Source organism: Cotesia glomerata, linkage group LG3 (genome assembly GCF_020080835.1).
Source record: "Cotesia glomerata isolate CgM1 linkage group LG3, MPM_Cglom_v2.3, whole genome shotgun sequence".
NCBI lineage: Eukaryota > Metazoa > Arthropoda > Insecta > Hymenoptera > Braconidae > Cotesia > Cotesia glomerata.
In genome coordinates, this window is record NC_058160.1 from 10022560 (window position 1) to 10043897 (window position 21338).

Below are 21338 nucleotides of genomic sequence, written 5' to 3' on the forward strand. Positions count from 1 at the left end.
GAATTTTTATTAATAAAAAATATTTTTATTATACATGTAAATATTTGCAAATGATTCAATAAATTGTAAAGACAGGATAAAAAATTTTAATAAAGATGTCGAGTTGTTAAAAGTTCCCTCGGTGAATAGAAGTAAAAGTGTCAAAAGTCAAGTTCGTAAATGGAGTGTCGACAACTCGGATACTCTTGAGCACAATTCATCTTCGTCACATGAGCCAAATCGTAAATCTTGTGTTCTGATTTATCAAAGTTATTTCCGTCATTCCTTAATCTGTTAAATAAAATCTAAAGTTAGTTAACTTAACTAAAAAGTTTATCTATCTTTCAAAACTTTGATTTATTTTAATAACCCGCATTGACAGAAGGATTTAGTACGGAGTAATAAACTGATTTAGTAACAAAATTTTTAGTCATTTATTTAGAAGAAAAAAATATTTTTTACCCATTAATATTATTTGTTATATACACTGAGAAAAAAAATTAGAAAAACAGTAGACCCTGAAGGCCATCCGTGCAACTTCCCGCTAATTCCATACATAGGTGCATAAAACTGCACTAATGATGTTTTTGAGCTCTCCTAGCTCAAAAATACAATTTATGTGTTATTTTAAGCTCTTCGAGCTTAAAAAGATAGCTGTTCTATGCTTTTGAGCTCTTCGAGCCCAAAAGTCTGATAGAAGTTTCATAGAACAATATTTTTTTAATTTTCAAACCGCACTAACTTTTGAATGAATCAACCGATTTTCACGCGGTTGGCAGCATTTGACGCAATTTTTTTAGTTTCATGAAGAATTTTCAAATTTTAATTGATAAAACTAGGAAATTTGGAGTAATTCCAAAAAAACACTTTTCGGTTTTCTTTCGTTCATGATATCTCTTGAAAGAATTGACCAATTTTGACCGGCTTGACGGCGATCGACGTAATTTTTTTATGCTAATAGCTGATTAGTTTTTGAAATTGATCAGTGCAGCCGTTTAAAAGTTATTCCAAAAAATGTCGGAGTTATGTTAAAAAAACACTTGTTTCCAAATATTTTATCGAGGATATCTCTCGAACCAATCAACCGGTTTCTACGTTCTTGGCGGCGATCGACGCGGTTTTTTAAGCTCTAAAAATTATTTCATATCATCAAAAACGATCCGAGAAGAAATGACGAAGTTATGTCAAAAAAACACTTTTTTCGGTTTTCTTTCGTTCACGATATCTCTCGAACGAATCAACCGATTTTGACCGGATTAGCGACGATCGGCGTGGTTTTTCAAGCTTAAAGGCAGATTAGTTTTTAAAGTTAATCGATAAAGTCGTTTAAAAGTTATTCCAAAAAAACCACTTCCTAAAAAAATTTTTTTCTCTTTTTTTTTTGAGATTTTTTAAAATTTCTCAAAATCTATCGGTCCGAATTAGGGGTGTACGAATATCGTTCGAATCTAATCGAATCGAATAATTCGAATTTTTGAATTATTCGAAATTCGACTAATACTTCGAAAAATTTCGAATGATTCGAAAAAATTCGAATAATTCGAAAAATTTCGAATAATTCGAAAAATTTTGAAAAATTCGAAAATTTTCGAATGATTCCCGAATAGTTCGAAAAATTCGCGAATCATCGAAATATTACTGGATCTTCTATTGTTTCCAATTTGAATTCCATTACACTGTGTATAAAAATATTATATTTATAAATTTATTTATTTACTAGCTGTTACCCGCCCTCTCCACTGGGCACTTTATAGAATTGTATTTTTAGATTTAGACATGAAATTCAATTGAAGTATAGTTTTGACTTGCACAGATTTCAAATTCTATCGGATTAGCCTGTACGTTTTAACCATGTAATTATTCTAGCTAATATTCATTGTAACGTTTAATTGTAAGATCGAGCGAGCCTGGCGAAGCCAGGCGAAGCTCGATATTAATTATATCTATAGCTTCGTTCGAAGAGATCACTAAGTAGTACCGTCCATGTACGCTTATACTTACCACATATTTAAAAGTAAAAACAAAAGCTTTACGCCCTAGCAACCGCTTTGTTTATTAATCATATAGTTTAGCTAAGATTAAATAAAGAAGAGATCGCAGGGAGGGAAAAGAATAAAATTATGAACGAAGCAGGGAGGGAGTGATCTCTTCGAACGAAGCTATAGATATAATTAATATCGAGCTTCGCTCGGCTTCGCCAGGCTCGCTCGATCTTACAATTATATCTATAGCTTCGTTCTCAAGATCACTAAGTAGATGTTCAGAGCTACAGTGAACATAATTTAAATAAAATAGAACTAAATTCAAAACAGTTTACATTTTTTTTTTTTTTTTTTTAAATTTTAATGAACACACATAGAGGAACAAAATACAATTATGATAAAATTGTCTCAGCAAAAGTATTTTTATCAGGAATAATTGGTCGGTTATAAAATTTCTCAAAAGTCTTTGATTTATCCGACCAGCCAGCTAAGTTTTTAATAATATCTAGGTTAACGCCTTTTTTAAAAGCAGTAGAGGTAGATGCATGTCTCAAACTATGAGACGTAAAGTCATTACCTACACAGCTTTGTAAAAAAGAACGAATCCACCTACTTACAGTATCTTTCGACGCTTCTTTAAAAGGTTTAACAGTAGTAATAAATAATTTATTTGGATTAACAATTAAATCAGAAGTTTTTTCTAAATATTTTTCTAAAGTTAAAACAATACAAAGTTTTGAATTTTGTAAAAATTTTGGTAAAAGTAAGAGAGGTTGAGAGACACCTCGTCTAGAAGTCTTAATCTTATCAGATATTTCTATTTCATAATTATTACCTCTCTTCAAAATATTACACCTTTTAATAGATGCAATAGTTTGAATACGATGAGCAGTAATTAACGCCAACAAAACAGCTAATTTTGTAGTAAGAGCAGGTAAATCAAGATCATTTAAAGGGCTTAATAATTCTAATTTCTCTAACACAGGATCTAGGCTAAAAACTCGATCGTAGCGAGGCTTAGCTGGTTTTAAATTGTAAGCGCCTTTTAAAAGGCGAGAAATTAAAGGATTTTTACCAATTTCAGTAACACAAATTAAAGATAAAGCTGAACGAGCAGTGTTGAGTGTGCTGTAATTAGCACCATTATTAAATTTATCCGTTAAAAAATGAATAATGTCTTCGTCTTGCGGCTTAAAAATTTTAATATTCCTTGAATAACAAAAAATAACCCAATCACCGATTGGTTTAGAGTATTGATGTAGGGTTGAATGGGAAATAGAATTGATAAGTAAATCAACTGCGTCCTCAGTCACACCTCGTTCCTTGAAGGCCTGGCGGATAATCGTGCAGCCATCAGTGACATCTTTTGGGCAAGAGGATGTTGTACTTGTCTACAAGGAGATCGTAGAAGGTTAACATCAGGTTGAAAAATAATTGGCTGTGAGTCAAGTAATGAAAGCCATAAGGGATACCATGGCTGACCACACCAATTAGGAACTACTAAAATACCACAAGCCTGGTCTGTTTGAATTTTCTTTAATGTTTTCAAAATTAAAGAAAAAGGAGGAAAAGCAAAGAAATAAAAATTGTTCCAGTCAATAGTGAACGCGTCAATACAAAACGCTAGCGGATCACGATGCCAGGAACAATATTTCTTGCATTTTTTATTAAGATTTGATGCAAATAAATCAATTTCCGGTTTGTTAAAAAGAGAAACAATTTCTTGGTAAGCAGAAAGTGATAACTCCCATTCTGTATCAATATTACTAATTCTTGAAGCTTCATCCGCGTCCACATTTTCTTTAGATGGGATGTATGACGCAAACAGCCAAATATTCCTACTCTCGCACCAACTCCAAATTTTAAAGGTTAAATCATTCAGGTACTCGTATTTAGTACCGCTCATTTTATTAATATAAGCGATAGCCGTAGAATTATCAACTCGGAGCAAAATTTCACAGTTAGATAAATTAAAAACAAAAGTCTTCAGACCATTAAAAACAGCTAAAAGCTCAAGATAATTAATATGAAATTGTTTTTCATGGTAATTCCAATGACCATAAATTACTTGACCTTCACAAAAGCTCCCCAGCCAGTAGATGAAGCATCAGAAAAAATAATCTTTGAGAATCTTGAATTTCTAATAGGATTTTTCGACGAATTGATATTATTTAACCACCAATCAAATTCACTGATTAAATGAAGTGGTAATTGCATGACACAATCGTAATTATAATTAAATTTTAATAATTCGAGGTAACGGTGTCTTTCAAATTTCTTTGAATGGAGCCAACCATAATTAACCGCTGGACAAGCTGCTGTAATGTTACCAACAAATTGAGAAAATTCTCTAATCGAGCAGTATGAAAGATTTTTAAATTTTAAAATTAAATCATAAAGATTAATTCTTTTTCTCTTCTGTGAGCTCCATTGTCATGTTAACTGAATTGAAAATAAAACCGAGAAATTTACAAGAAGTAGAAGGAATGAAGTTACTTTTCTTCTCATTAATTAAAAATCCCAAAGATTCTAAAAGTTCTCGCGTGACTTTAATATTTTGCGCACATAAAGCCGCAGAAGTTGCTACTAACAACCAATCATCCAAATAAACTACTGATAACCAGCCCAAAGAACGTAAAACTAACGATTGGCTTGCAAATTTTTGTAAAACCCACGGAGCAGTGCTTAAACCGAAAGGTAAACAGATAAACTCGTAGAGATGATTATTCCAAATAAATCTTAAATATTTCCAGTAGTTTTTATGGATTGGAATCATGAGATAAGCATCCTGTAGGTCAAAGCTAGCCATGAAACATCCTTCTGACATCAGTTTGAGAACCGTACGGAAATCTTCCATTTTAAAATGAGAAGTGTCAGTGAATTGATTTAAATTTTTAAATTCAGAATAAATCTCATTTTCCCATTTTTCTTAGGAACAAGAAAAATACCCGATAAAATTGCCCATTTTCTTCTGTACATTCTTGAATAGCACCAATAGACAGAAGGTCATTAATGGCTTCCTGCATTTTAATTTTATCATTATTAGAAAAATTATCATTTGTGGGAATAAAAGATTGAGTTGGTGTCGAAGAAAAAGGAATTTTATACCCAGAAATTGTTTCTAAAATAAACGCGTCAGAGGTTATGCTAGACCAAGCGTGTAAAAATATTTTTAAACGACCAGCAATAACTCTCACCTCTACTTTTGAGTTGAAGCTGGAGGATGTTGGGCCTGATTCGTTTGGTTCCGGAGCCCGGGATCGAGTTGCAATTTGATTGTTTTGTTTGTTTGGGTACGTTGGCTTGGCAAACGGAGGACGCTGGTAGCCCGTCTGATTGAAGTTTGCTCGAGGGCCAGACGGGCCCTTCCAGTTTAAAGAAGTCCGTGTAGTTGGAAAATCCGTGTTGGTAGGTTGGGGTTTAATAGATAACCCTGTTTTTTCCACGGCAACCGAATTTTTAATGCGCTTGCCAAGATCTTGACCAAAAAGAAAATCGTCAGTAATAGAATCTTCAAGGACAGATTTTCTTTTTGTCATCCACACAGGGGTAAATTTGTGAGCGTCTGGATTTACAGAGCTGATGAAATGACTCACAAAAAAGAGCACTGGAGTCACATAGAAGTTGTAACAACTGGGTTTTATCGACAGGTTCAACTTCATCATTAAAAATATTACAAATTGCCTGACCAAGAGAAACTAAACCACGACCAATCAAATCTTGGTTATTTGATAGATATTTGTCACGAGATTTAGCCGTCTTGTGGAGAAGAGGCAGCAACTCCGGGTTTAAAACAGGAGATGATAAAGTACAATTACCCTTGTTGGGATATTTATCAATAATTGTCGTCTTATCATTTTTATCTAAACCTGATGAAATGATAGCTTTCCAACAGTCCGACAATTCAGGATGAATGCTGTAGGTTTTTCCTTGTGAAGGCGTTTATCCTTGCCCAGCATTTGGAGAACGGAATTGGACAGGGAGGGAACTTCAGGACCCTTCGTCTCATGCAGTTCGCCTGACGCCTTAAGATCGTGTGTACAATCAGTTTCAGGATCAGAGTCAGAATAAACACTCTGACGACGGTCGTCATCATCTGAGTCTGCAATGAGCATAAGAGCTAGGTTAAGATAAGCGACCAGGAAATAAATAAATAAATTCCTGATGCAAAATAAAATCAGATTATAAAAATCTAATTTTACTATTTTAAAGCTTAACCCAGTCAAAATAGGTACAACAAATTCAAAATAGAAAATTGTTGCCCAAAAATGATAAAAAATTAAATAAAACAAAATATAAATAATTACCCTCAGATAAGAGGTTATCAACGGGAGATTTAGTTGATGCCTTAGCTTTTTCAAGATCAATTAAATCACGATACTTTTGTAACTTTTTTTCGAAGGATTGTAAGAGGGAATTATCCTCAGCCTTACGCTTAGACATGATGTTTAATAATCAAAAAATAACTATTTAATCAATATAAGAAGATTTTGTGATGTTTATTCAAAGCGCACAAAAAACGTAATGATTAATAAACAAAGCGGTTGCTAGGGCGTAAAGCTTTTGTTTTTACTTTTAAATATGTGGTAAGTATAAGCGTACATGGACGGTACTACTTAGTGATCTTGAGAACGAAGCTATAGATATAATGTACAATCACTGTAACATTCCCGTGTCTTTCTTCCGAAAATCAATAGTAATTGACACGAAAAAAAAATTTGAAATGAGCATTGAAAGTTATAGTTAAAGTAATTGCAGGTTTCATAAGTGAAGTTGAAATCTGCCTAGCTTAAAGTGCGACGAATTTTCTGTTAATACTAATTTTTTCCGTGACATCTATTTTATATAGAAAACTAGAAAATCGAGCGCGCTTCTCCCTTTGTATTTTAAAAAAAGTTATTAATTAAGAGATGACGTGGTATTTCGTCCATTGATGATATTTTTAACGATATAAGCTCATCCTAGAGTTACACTTTTCGAGACCTTTCATTCGAATACCTACACGAATTTTATATATATTTTATATACATATTTCACAAATATGAGAAATATTATATATATAAAATATATAAAAAAAATCGTGTGCGTACTCAAATGAACGGTTCCGATGAGCTTAACTTCAGGATAAGCTTATATCTTAAAAAATTTCAATAATTAAGAAATACAATTTGTAAAAAATATTGATAAATTCAATTGTCGATAATAAACATGTTGGCAAATGCGCGCTCGATTTTCTAGTTTTCTATATAAAATAGATGTCACCGAAAAAATTTGTATTAACGGAAAATTCGTCGCACTTTAAGCTAGGCAGATTTCAACTTCACTTATGAGACCTGCAATTACTTTAACTGAAACTTTCAATGCTCATTTTAAATTTTTTTCTTCGTGTCAATTACTATTGATTTTCGGAAGAAAGACACGGGAATGTTACAGTGATTGTACATTAAACGTTACAATGAATATTAGCTAGAATAATTACATGGTTAAAACGTACAGGCTAATCCGATAGAATTTGAAATCTGTGCAAGTCAAAACAATACTTCAATTGAATTTCATGTCTAAATCTAAAAATACAATTCTATAAAGTGCCCAGTGGAGAGGGCGGGTAACAGCTAGTAAATAAATAAATTTATAAATATAATATTTTTATACACAGTGTAATGGAATTCAAATTGGAAACAATAGAAGATCCAGTAATATTTCGATGATTCGCGAATTTTTCGAACTATTCGGGAATCATTCGAAAATTTTCGAATTTTTCAAAATTTTTCGAATTATTGGAAATTTTTCGAATTATTCGTCGAAGTTCGAATAATTCGAAGATTCGAATTATTCGATTCGAATTTCGAATCGAATATTAATATTCGATTCGGAACGATTAATTCGTAAGTTCGAATTGTTCGCACACCCCTAGTCCGAATCGGTTCAAATTCACACACACACACACACACACACACACACACACACACACACACACACACACACACACACACACACACATAGTGACAACATCGCGAGGGTGATCAGGGAAGCTTTCTATAACCTTAGAACGTCGAGATCTGATGAAAACTCGATTTTTGCAAAACGGTGTGAAAACAATAACTTCCCGATTTTTGAAAATCTTCGATTTTCTTAGCGGGAAGTTAAAAATACTTTTGCTCAATTAACAATTTCTTGGCTCAAGAAACTCGCTGACGATCAAATATTCTATTATTATTAATTATTAATTTCTGAAGAGAAGAACATCAATATTTATCTTTGGATAAGGGGGCATCCATTAATTACGTGAGGTGTTCTAGGGGGGGGGGGGGAGTGAGTGGATCAAGCTAAATCTTACCAAATCTCACTTAGAGGGGAGGGGGAGTCTTAACAAATATCACGTAATTTTTTCTCTAGCAGAAAACAGTGTGAAATTGCGTGAAAAAGTGTTTCTATAATAAAATATGGCCAAATTTGACACAATAGTGTTTGTCGTATACCCGAGTAAAAACAGAATCTCGCCGCACCACCGCCGCAACACCGCTGCACGGCTTTTTAAGCGCCGCACCACCGCTGCACTACAGCCGTGACAATTTTGGTTATTTTATAAGTGCTGTATCACCGCCGCACCACCGCCGTGACAAGTAAAGAATTTATCTATTCGCCGCACTACCGCTGCACCAGCGCCGTGACAAGTAAATAAATTTCTATTCGCCGCACCACCGCTGCACCACCGCCGCACCACCGCTGTGACGCGCCCGGGTAAAAATAAAATTATTAATTTTTACGAAAAAATAATAAATTTCGTTCGACCGCCGCACCACCGCTGCACCACCGCCGCACCATACCACTGTTTGATGGTATATACATTGAAATAATATATTCGTTGATCATTCAAATAGCTTAACTAAATTTTTTAAGTTAAGTATGGCTTGCAGTGCAGTTGGCAATGTTCGAGACTTCCATGCAGACGATCCAGGTTCGAATCCCATCACAGTTCAATTTTTAAAATTCTTTCAGAGTATTTCAATAGGCGTACCGCTTCTGTGCAACCCGAGGACGAAATTAAAAATCTTCATCAACAATACGACTAAAAAAATCAATAATTTCGCGGTGCTTTGGCCTGATTTAAAAAAAATTTTTTTTTTTAATATTAGGCATTCGATTAAAAGGAGGTTGATCAATAGGTCTTACATAAAGATTTCTAGTCGCATTATTTATTAATTAATTATTGCGTGATAAATTAATTATGATACCATTTTTTGTGAAATTGTAGGTATGATTTAGCATTGGTGCGGCGGTGGTGCAGCGGTAGTGCGGCGATGCTAGGGGGAGTAAATTTTTAGCGTGCGGCGTAATAGTCCGCCAAACGGCGGTCGTGCAGCAGTGGTGAGGCGGTGGTGCAGCGGTGGTGCGGCGATCGAACGAAATTTATTATTTTTCCGTAAAAAATAATAATTTCATTTTTACTCGGGTACGTCCGAACCCCGCAGAGCACCAAAGTAGCGCTCGATTGTTTAAGGTAGTTCCAGCATGAAACCACTTTTCGATAGATTCGGCTGAACAATTTTTCAATGAACCCATTTCGGCCGTTTTTCTTTAAATAATTTTTAAGCTGTAAAAATTAGCTTAAATCTATAAAATTTATTTTAAAGTTCACGTGATTATCTTAAATTTAAGCGATTGTTCGTCGACTTATGATACTTTTTTTAATTTATTTCGTACTTGGAAAAATTCAAAAAAAAATCAAGAATAAATTAATTTTTAGATTTTATCATCAAATGACTTTTATCTGTAACAAATCCTATTTTTTAGGTAGATGTCTTTGAACATCTATTTGTTGTAGTCGGTCTCATATCGTTATTTGCAAAAATATAATAAAAAATAAATTTTAGGACAGTACTGCCTTTTAATAACGTGTTTTTTTCAATATTCGAACAAAAAATCTACTTATTCATATCGGGTGTAGCCGAATGACTCTTTTTTTTCTCAATAATCCAACACGTTTACAGCCAAAACATAAATTTTGAAGAATCTCGCGTGAGATTAGGGGAGGGGGGAGGGAGTTGAGGAAAATCTTACGAAATCTCACCAAGGGGGGAGAGGGGGTCGGAAAATTCTCAAAAATGCCTCACGTAATTTATGGACGCCCCCTTAATAAATAAAGAAAAAAATAGCTTTATTTAAATTAACAGGCGAGACCATCTTTTTCTCGCTTTGGTCTCACGGAGTTCAACGAAACTACCTCTGTCGCACTCCCAACAGCAGAGCAATTGCAGTTTCGATTGGTTTCACGAAACGAATGAAATTTTTGAAAAAAAAAACCCTTTGTGGTGAAATAGTTTATTAAATTATCTAATATCTCTAAAAACGTTTTTTCAAAATTTCCATTCGTTTCGCTAAGCCGATTGAAACTGCAATCACTGGTCTTGGCTGTTAAGTAAAAATTATTTCAATCAATTTAACAATTTCTTAAACTAAGAATATATATTCTTGAAAATTTTCAAGAACATAAATTCTTGTATCAAGAAAATTTTCTTAATAAAAGTATTTTTTTTTCTCAGTGATAGTTTAATAAATTATTTTTTTATTCTAAATAAATTATATTAATATAAACAAAGTCTTATTATATCAAAATAAATATTTGTTTCCACCAAATAATATTTAGAAATAGTTACTTGTAACGTTCCCAAATTTTGGGTATTTAATTTTAAATAATTTAAATCCGGATTTGGCCTCGTGAGGGTATCATAGACCCCAGGTGGGCCTGTCATTGGTCACGGGTGAAGGAATTTAAGAGCATGTAATAAAGTCTGTTGTCGGTAATTCAGTTTGGACTAGTGATAACAAATGCCAATTGAATATATCGGATTGTTTATTTGAAACACATAAAATGCACTGAAGATTATCAGGCTGACTGTCAATACTCCCAACACTGTTCAAAAAAATTAAACTATAGTTTATTTACTGTAGTAAATGAAATTTATTGTTGATAATTAGTTTTCTATTCAAACCTAGTTGCATTTTAATAATTCTGTTTTATAAGTAATCTAAACTAAAGTAAAGATTAACCAAAAAATTAAATCAATCTCAGAGATTATATTGGTTGTAAGTTTATGAGTAATTTCTTTATAGTAAAGTTTATTTACTTGAATATATGATGGGCCCGGAGATAAGGCAGTTTTACGCGCGAACTCTACCTATTTATTTATCATTTTGTTATTTTTTTTCAATGATTAAATTTAAAAATAGAAGAATCAATTTACGAAGGACTATTATTAACATACTCCTGCCAAGTTTAATGATTTTTTGTTCAAAAATTACTAGGTCAAAAAGCGTCTCAGTATTTTGTCCAAAATTTGAATATTTTCTGTCTTACATGTTCTTAACGGAACGCTGAACTTCAGCGTTCAAGGTACACGGAAAAAAATTTCTGGGAAAATTTACAATACACCTATTGTAAAGCTGGACTATACTTTTATAACTATTAATTTTCAAATATTTTAGAAGAAAATTTACTATTTATTCATGAAATTTTACAACTTACTATTGTAAAAAGTAAGAGATTAAAATTTCCAGTGCTGCCTCTGTATTTTTCCAATAGAACTATAACAAATTTTACAATAGTTGAATTGGAATGTTTCTCAATTATTGTGAGTGATTGCCGTGCACAGCGCTGACGCAAAGTAACGAATCACTCCCAGGGTCATTAAAAATTTTTAATAAATTTTTGTTTGGTAAAATTTTTACCAATTAAATTTTACCAAAATTAAGTCCCGCCCCTGAATTTGCCCGGAACGTTACATTACTAAATATTTGTTTGGTAAGTATTGTCGATAGATAACTATCCGAACAAAAACAGTTTCACTGTAAAAAAGTCGCGCCAAGTCCACGTTCATAAGACTATTAGGAAAAAAAAAATTTTTTTTTTTCTTTAAAAAAAGATACAAAATAAAAAAATTAAAAAATCCAAGTAACCGATATGATTGTTTTTGATTTTCGGAAATTAAAAAAAATTTTATTGTAAATTTAAAAATTAAAAAAAAAATTTTAGATCGTATTTAGTGTGCGTGGTTGCAAAATATTTTACTTTTAATGAAATTCGTAAAATCTATTTACTAGGACTTTAAAAAAATTGAAATAGACAATGACGCACACCAAGTACGTTCTAAAATTTTTTTAATTTTAAATTTACAATAAAATTTTTTAATTTCCGAAAATCAAAAACAATCATATCGGTTACTTGGATTTTTAATCTTTTTATTTTGTATCTTTTTTTAAAGAAAAAAAACACAGTTTTTTTCCTAATAGTCTTATGAACGTGGACTTGGCGCGACTTTTTTACAGTGAAACTGTTTTTGTTCGGATTTTAGTATTTTTTGTAATTATAATGAAAATTTACAATCGGTACCAACTTAAATCTCGTGTTGACTGCATTTTTTACTGCAAACTATCCCCTTGAAGCTACAGTTTATGTAGATGTAATTCCAGTGCACTCTGGCGGCCGTAAATGTAAGCAGTGAATTACTTTTTTTAACTGTAGTTGCTTATCTACAGGAGGATTACTACACATTTTTATTTTATCTAGTCTGTGGCGCTGACCTTTCTCCATAAAAAAAAAGTCAGGATCGAAATTTGTGAGCGAGTTATAGTATGTGCTGATAAAATTTAATAATTTCAAGTAAATAAATTGTTATAAGTGAATATAATTAATTAATACGGTGAAGTAAATTATGAATTACTGTTATGATAAACAAATTGGATAAAAAAAGTACCGTAGAATTAAATAAAATTTCGCAGCCTCAAAAAACCGTTCTGCTTACAGTAAACACAGTCGGTAGTCTGGCGCTCCGTTTACAACGGATTTGAACGGAACTTGGCGCCAGATTCTACCGAATCTGTGGATGCTTTAATTCCAATGTGATACATAACCTATTCACTGACTCAAATTATTTTATTCAGCTCAATTTTGGGAGATTTATCAAACCTTTGAAAACACACATACTCCCAAATGGCTTATGTCATTTTTCAGTGGAGTTTAGTTTAAATTTTTCAATTTGTCTATTATTGATATGTTAAAAACTTGTTTAATTTTAAATTTTATAAATGTTTCAAATAAAAAATTATATTTTAATGAGATTCTTTTCTTTATAATACATTATATTTTTACTTAAAATTATTTATTCTAATTATTTTGATTTATTTTGAGTAAAAAAGTTAAGTTACACGCTAAAATTAGTTAAAAAATTAATTTCTTTAATACCAATAATCGATTTATTGAGTAGCAATAAATAATTTTTTAAATACTACTTAATATTTATTTGATGGAAATAAATGGGCTTTAATAAATAATTTAGTAACTATTACTAAATCTTTTTAAATAGAATTAAATCCTTCTATCAGTGTGAGATTTATAATAACTTTACCTGAAAATCGCGTGCAAAACTTCTTGGACAAATGTACCAGTACCGACTTTATCATTATCGCGGTTTCTAGCTTCACAAATTGCTCTCATTACACAAGCTCTTCCATCAAGCCCAGCGCTAAAATCAAAATTTTGTCCAAAAAAAAAAACATTTTAATGATCTGTCTGACTATTTAGCTATTTATCTACTGCCTTCAATATATTTTAACGATGTTAGCATTAAATTTATTTAAACTCCGACAAAATTTCATTAAAATAGAGAAATAGAGAGTTGGGTAGTTTATTTGTCTAAAGTAGGCTGACACTTTCTCAATTGCTTCAGTCGTATTTTAAATTAAATTTTTTTTACAACTCTAGTAATTTTTTTTCTTTCAGACAATATCTCACATACAAATAAAACTACTTTGGGAAATATATCAAGGGCAGAGAGAATACATTGGATAGAAAACAATATTGTACAAGCTTTTGCTTTTTTATTGCTCTCACCCTCGCTCTATATATATATATATATATATATATATATATATATATATATATATATATATGTATATATAAAACTCTAAAGCACATATAACTCTATTCTTTCACCGTTTTATATTATATTTCATTTCTTATACTATTATATACACACATATATGCATACGTAAAGCGTTTTTGCATATTTACAAAGCATGTCAGTGTATTGAAAATGCAAAAGTATTTCACAAAAGTCACGATTGAGTCTTTATGTATAGCAAAGACATCGAGTAGTAAATAGAAACAGCAAAATATATGGCTACTTTTTATTTATCACGAATATTTTGGTATTGAAAAGAGATACGTGACAGATGAAAAAGCTTTGAAAGTGTCTCTACATTTTTCTGACAATAATAATAATAATAATTTACAACTGCAATTAAAATAGAGTAAAAAAAAGGAAGGAGCTGAGTAAAAGTTTTATAATTGTTCGGAAACAACTTGTAATGAAAATAATTTTCATTTGTTGGTTAAATTATTTTTCCGAGCAGTTTACCTTGGAAGAAACTTACGACTGAAGGAAGGCTTCGATTTTAGGAAAGACCAGGCTTCTTGTTCGCCGGTGCAGTAATTTAGTTATTTTTTTATCGACTTGACTCGGGAGCTCCCAGGCCAAAGCAGCTGTCATTCCCACCACTATTTGATCCGGGCTCGGGGCAAACGCTCCAATAGTTAAACAATATACCAGCTAAAGAAAATATTATTTTTATTATTTTAATTTTACCTCAAAATTGTTTAAATTAAAATCAATAGATGTGAATATTACCTGAACATTGCTACCTTGAGGAAATATTAAATATCTCTTCTGTCGTGACAAAATATTTTCTTGGGTATCAGTGACATTCTTAGCGTCTGCGACAACAATCCCTAAGCTTAGACAAACGAGGCAAAATATTCCGTGCTTCTGTAACCAAGAAAAATAAAAAGTAAAAAACCGCTAAAGAATGTCATATAAATATTACTTTTTTCCTAGATATATATCTATATATTTTTATTTTTTGTTTATTATTTCTTTAGACACAAAAGAACGTACGTTTGTCATTTCACCGAACATATTTTTCTTTGCCAGCTTGTCCGAGCCTCGTCTTTCAGTTATTTCCACCTCTGTACTTTATTTGTATTACCTGTCCTTATTGCTCTATATATATTGTGTATAAATTTTTTTTTATATTTTTATGCTACTGTTATTATCATCACACACTAGACTTTTCATAGACAAAGAGAGTCCAAATAGAAATAGAGTATTTATTATAAAGAACTCGAGAAAACTAGTGTGTCTACCAGTAATTTTCAATGCCTCGACCTCACTGATAATACTCAAAACCATCAAAGTTTAGCATTAACTCGTGATAATATCTTGATTCAACATCCCACAAATCCGTTATATTATTTTTCTTTATTAACACTAATTTTATTTTATTACTTCATTATTTATTATTATTTATTCATTGATTTAGTAAATTTTGAAAAATAAAAATCAGTAAATAAATTTCATTAAATAATTTAGAATTTTAATGTTCAAACAAAGAAAATATTTAATATTTTTGAAATCATTTAAGTTAAATTTACGTAATTTTAATAATTGTTTATTTATTCATCCAAACTCAATGTCAATTATTAATTTCACGATTTAAGAAAAACTCGAACGCTTTATTTTTAAAGCTTTCAAGAAAATAGTGCTCTTATATAATCGTACACTGAAAAAAAAAATTAACTTGAATCAAGAGAAAAATTCTTGAACCAAGAAAATAATTTTGAAGAGTTTCATTTTCTTAAATCAAGACGAAAAATTCGTGAATTGAATAAAATTTACTTAAATCAAGAAAAGTTTCTTAGTTTAAGAATTTTTCTACTTAAATCAAGAAGATGAAATTCTTCAAAATTATGTACTTGATTTAAGCAAATTTTTTTTTCTATGTAGTAAAATTAAGTAATTTGAATGTTACATTATTATTTTTAGTTGCGAGTCTGTAGGATCTTCTGATCTCCGATTCAATTTTTAAACATAACTCGCAGAAATATTAAATAAAAATTTTACATACAAAAAAGTCTAAAAAAATATTTGTTCTGGAAATAAAAATTTATTGATTGACAGAAATATACTTGAATGAAATTACAACAATAGAATGGGTAATGGGTTAGAAAAAAAATTTATTGGATTTACAGATAAAGGTAGTTTAATACTCAGAAAAGTCATCAATACTAATTAATTGCAGAGGACAACGGCGTATATATCGGTGGCACTCAACCTCGAAGTCCTTCTCGTCAGTACAATTGGTGCAATTGGTATTTGATGTTCTGAAATCACAGCCAGTTAGACCTTACAGTGAATACTAGTAGGCGTAGATATATGTAGGTGCATATTACTGAGATTCACACACGTCCGCTTACCCACGGTTTAATAAATTTAATAAATGTGCAGACGTAGAGAGAGTAGAGAGCACAGAGCAATTGAGGACTGAGGATTGAGGATATGAAAATGAGCGTAAGAGAGAAAATTAGAGCAGAGAAGGCCAGATAGATGATGAAACTCGATTAATTGATTCGAGTGTGCATTCCTAGAATAATTCGTGGTTCATACCGCGCTAACAATTTTAATATCTTCGCCATAACGCCGTCCTCACGCTTCGCGTACCTCATCGCTTCGCAAATGTTTCGTGCGAGGCAGGATTGACCATTAAGCCCGTGGCTGGAGCAAAAAATTTTAAATATTCATTTTAATTCGCTTATTTATGAAATCTATAGAGGGCGAAAGGATTAAAAAAATAAAAATGAAATTACCTCTGGTACAAAAATTTAATGTCATCGTGTAAATCATAAATAGACCGCTTTTGTTTGGTGTTGGTGCCGTCAGGTAAATGCCAAGAAACTTTGAAGCCCGAAGCTTGGTTGAAAATGGTCGTCCAGCCAACAGAAGCTATTTTATAGTTGAGTCGATACTGCCAACGAAAAATCATTACTTCCATACAATAAAAATCTAAATATATTATATATTATCGCCCGAGAACGACAATATGATAGAGTGTTGTTCAATAAATGTAGATTTTTTTTATTAAACCGATAAATTTACAGATTTTTATGTCGAATAAAAAATAATATAAGAGCCAAGTAAAAAGTCCCACAAATTCAAGCTAAGAGTGTTGCTCAATGAGACAAATAGCCTGTGAGCTGAGGTTGAAGCCAATATTAAGGACTATCGAGTCTGCATCAACGGCTAGTAGACGTGGAGCGAGTAAAAAATAAGAATAAGTAAGTGAGTAAGTGAGCTAGTAGACTGTGTGTATGTGTGTGTGTGTGTGTGTGTGTGTGTGTGTGTGTGTGTGTGTGTGTGTGTGTGTGTGTGTGTGTGTGTGTGTGTGTGTGTGTGTGTGTGTGTGTGTGTGTGTGTGTGTGTGTGTAAATGATGGAGACGACGGAGCAGAATAAGGAGCAGAAGGAGTAAAAGGTCGTAGTCGGCTGATCCTGGCAACCCATTTATCATTGACTCTACTACATTCTACGCTAAAACACTACAGTCTATAGTAGTACTAAAGTGTGTAGCGACTTGCTAAGAGCAACCAGACTCTTCTGTTTCTTACAGCCGAGTAATATAAAAAGCGTCAAGATCTATTTGTATTCGATACACCCAGCTCCCAAGATAAGGATCCGATGACTTAAAACTTTTATCTATTTTTCACAGAGACAACCTTCTCTTGTTCTTTATTTTGTTTTCTTACTGTCGCTGTAAATAATTCAAAAATATTTATAAAATAACTTGTACTCACAAAAAAAGTGCTGCCTTTTCGGAACGCGAGCGACCTGCGATAACGGTGCCCGTTAGTTACGACAAAATCATCAACTAAAACAACAACCAAAATCAAAAGTACGAGCTTTGAAGTCATAGCGCCTGTAAGTATATAAGTGTATATGTATATATTTGTACACCGGGAGGGAGCACAGTTATCGTCTCAGCTCGAATCCTTAACCACTGGCAACCGTGTCACGAAGGAAAGTTACTGGGATATATCCTTAGCAAGTTTACCCGGAGTTTCCGAGTACGATTTATCCTCAGGAGTTAACCTACCACCACCAGAACTACCACCGTCTCTTCCACTTCTCTTTTCTCACTTGTACTCTCTTTTCTGCCAACAACAACTTCCTCTGGGTGATGGCCCGGTCTGGCTCATATTATATAAATTTTGCTTCATTCCTGGTGAGCCTTCTCGGCTCTTGTACTTTCTCATCACATCAGATTCTGAACAGCGCATTTTGCAGCCCTCTTAGTCTCCATAGTTGCACTTTGAGCCGCCACCTCCTGCTCCCTCTCTTACGTATTCTACTCTCTGCTCGTGAATTTCTAAACCTTTGATATATACCTTCAGCCAATTAGTAACAAGGCGGTTTGTCTTGATTCCGTGAGATTCTCCTGCTGGTTAATTTAATTTAATTTGTACTCTGCCTCAATTTAAATCAACGATACAAATTATACGATACACTCACTTACTCGTCTTTTTACTTATTTTTACCCGAGGAAAATTGATCAAGTGACGAAACGGTGATTATGGTAATAATGAAGGTTGTTAAGGCTTGGTGAGTTGTATTAGCATTGCAGAGAGGCTGTCTCAAATAGGCTTGGGCCAAACTACAGCTTTGCACTGGTTTTGTCGGGTGTACAAAGATCGTTAGTCTGCTTTCGGTAAACAGTCCAGGTGTCCGGTTTGCTCCATGACATATCTGTATATTTTGTCTCGCTGTGTACCTCAGTAAATGTCTGAAGGCAAACAACCGAAGGCTTCTGGGAATTTATTTTGAATAATTTGTCAGCAAACAATCTCGATTTACGGTCAAAGGAGAAATATTCACTAATAAATAAAAAAAGTTTGGAAAATCCAAAAGTGCACGCCTCATAATCTCATTTTTCACAATAATATTGATTAAAGTAAAATATAAAATATAAAAAGCTAAATAATAACAAACAGAAAACTCTGCTACACTGATAGAAGAATTTATTTGTACTAAAAAATATTTGTTAATAGTTAATAAATCATTTATTAGAGACCACTTTCAGTATTCAACAACTATTTCTTAGTATTTAAAATGATTTGTTTATATTTAATAAATCTGATATTCATTTATTAAATATTAATAAATCTTTTTAAATACTAAGAAATATTTATTAAGGACTAAAAATTGGCCTCTAATAAATGATTTGTTAAATATTAAAAAATATTTTTAACTATAAACAAATCCTTCTATCAGTGTATGGTTTACTGGTGCCATAACTCTAAGGTGAGGAAAAAAAATATTATAATAAAATGTATAGATAGATATACAAAAAATCCACAGTCATATATTAGTTTTTTATAAATAATAATTTAAAGACAGTGAATTGAACGCTTATATTAATTGAGAAAGTCCGTCGTGAGTTACTTTAGATAATAAAAAAGAAATTATTCCGGTACGATCATTTTTTCGACCAATTTCCCTGCCACATACACCCATCCATACACGGACATCCAGAAAAGATTATGTTAAATGTTATTATTTACTATGTTAAACAAAAAAATTATTATCGAAATATATTTTATGTGCTTGACAAATTATTTGACTTGATATAAGTGTACTCATATTAACCTGAAAGTATGATATAAATAACAAAAAATCAATTTCAGTTTCGAGAAAACTGCTTTTTTTGAAATGTCGAGAGTAGAGTAGATGGAGGCGTCCATCAAACACTTCGCTTATGAGGCGTGCAATAACAATATATATTATTAAGAGAATAAGCAAAATTTTGTGGCCAGTGTATTTATATGATAAAATGGGTTATTATGGTTAAATTTGATATCGTGATACTCTATCTCCAGATACATAATTAAGAAATGACCTTGTGTCTCGTGAACTATTGACATTTTTAAAGATATAAGCTCATCTCGATGTTACACTCATCAAGACCTTTCATTTAAGTATCCACATAAATTTTTCATATATTTATATATATTATACTTATATGTCAAGTCAAGTGCGTTCCAACGAAGACGCTTGCACGTGTGAATGTGTAAGTTAATATGTGTGACTACGTTAGCTATAGAAACTAGTTAGTCATACAGTTAGTTGTGTCTTTGTTTGGCACATACTTTACTGGACACTGGCGCCCTCTCTCTCTAACAAATAAAGAGACGTTATTTTTAATTAATAATTAATTATCTATGCGGTTAATTGAAAAATGGCTAAGGACTTTTCGTCTTAGAATTATTTTTTTCATCAGATGCTACAATGGCGTCCGTGACTTTTGGGACACCCTGTATATATATGTATATATTAAAAATATATCAAAATGCATGTGGGTACGCAAATGAAAGCTCTTGATGAGTGTAACATCGGGATGAGCTTATATCCTTAAAATATATATTATATATGTGAATATATGAAAAATATATCAAAAATGCATGTGGGTACTCAAATGAAAGCTCTTAATGAGTGTAACATCGGGGTAAGCTTATATCTTTAAAAACGTCAATAGTTAAGAAAGTACAGTGCAACAACAAAAGTCATTATTTAATAAAGCAAAATTTTATTTATTTATAATTCACAAGCCACGGCAGTCACATAGTGACCGCAAGGTTGCTAGTAAATAACTATCGAGAAGTTTTATCATTAAAAAATTAACAGATGATTAAAAATAATAAGAGTGAATCCGTGATATTGAATCGAGTAATCCGTAGCCCTCGGGACAATGTGAGTAGATTAACGCGCAATCATCTCGACGTCTACCAACTAGAGCAGCTTCTGTGTAATCCTTGTCAGCGAACGTCGAATTATTGCCATAGTCTGGCCTGTAAGTATACATATTAAATAGCGTTATTATCAAACATCAGATATCAAACAGTGTGTGTTGTCTCTAAAGCATGCACCACATATGTGTGCACCACATATGTGTCTAAGAGCTTATTTGCTGGGTGTTTACGGGCGTACAACCGGAGTTAGCTTCTAAATATTTAAATCCTCGGTGATGAAATAAGTTGACAAAGTAATAAAGTCTTACGTCAAGACGACGTGTAGCAAATTTTCTACAAGAGTTTCACGGTTCAGCGGAACACTTGACGCCTCGCATATACTTTTTAGCATACACGCTTTTCCGTTTCCGCTCCATCTGAAAACAACCAAAAGAAATAAATAGTTCAACCCTTTAGTTTTATTCGCAAATAATAGAGCGGCTCTTAAACATGCTAGTGCCATCTAGCGGCTAACTGAGATACTTTTTTATACAATTGAAATGATTCATTTATTTACACTTACAATAAAATTATTCAGTTGGAAAATTTGCAAGATAATTTCTTGTAACTTTAAAAATTCAGTCTCAATAATTGAATTTAATTTTATTTTCTTCAGTGTATTGAACACTCGAGAGACTTTCGGTATTCGTTATTATAAAAACGATCCAATTAGTTTGGACGATAAATTATTATCGATTGTTAGTG

At 32.2% G+C, this 21338-nt stretch overlaps 2 protein-coding genes across 2 annotated transcripts; both read right to left on the reverse strand.

Annotated features, from left to right (window-relative positions):
- Positions 1–107: 107 nt before the first annotated feature.
- Positions 108–14923, reverse strand: LOC123260539. Its single transcript, XM_044721683.1, has 5 exons — positions 14915–14923; positions 14648–14785; positions 14394–14569; positions 13367–13483; positions 108–270 (listed from the first exon to the last, which is right to left on the reverse strand). The coding sequence occupies exons 1-5, from the start codon at positions 14921–14923 to the stop codon at positions 141–143; spliced, it is 570 nt and encodes a 189-aa protein (XP_044577618.1). The 3' UTR covers positions 108–140.
- A 1389-nt stretch (positions 14924–16312) lies between these two features.
- LOC123260392 lies at positions 16313–18077 on the reverse strand. The gene is made up of 3 exons (XM_044721465.1): positions 17646–18077; positions 16663–16820; positions 16313–16570 (listed from the first exon to the last, which is right to left on the reverse strand). Exons 1-3 carry the CDS (start codon positions 17760–17762, stop codon positions 16417–16419), a joined length of 429 nt encoding a protein of 142 aa, XP_044577400.1. The 5' UTR covers positions 17763–18077; the 3' UTR covers positions 16313–16416.
- Between the last annotated feature and the right edge of the window lie 3261 nt (positions 18078–21338).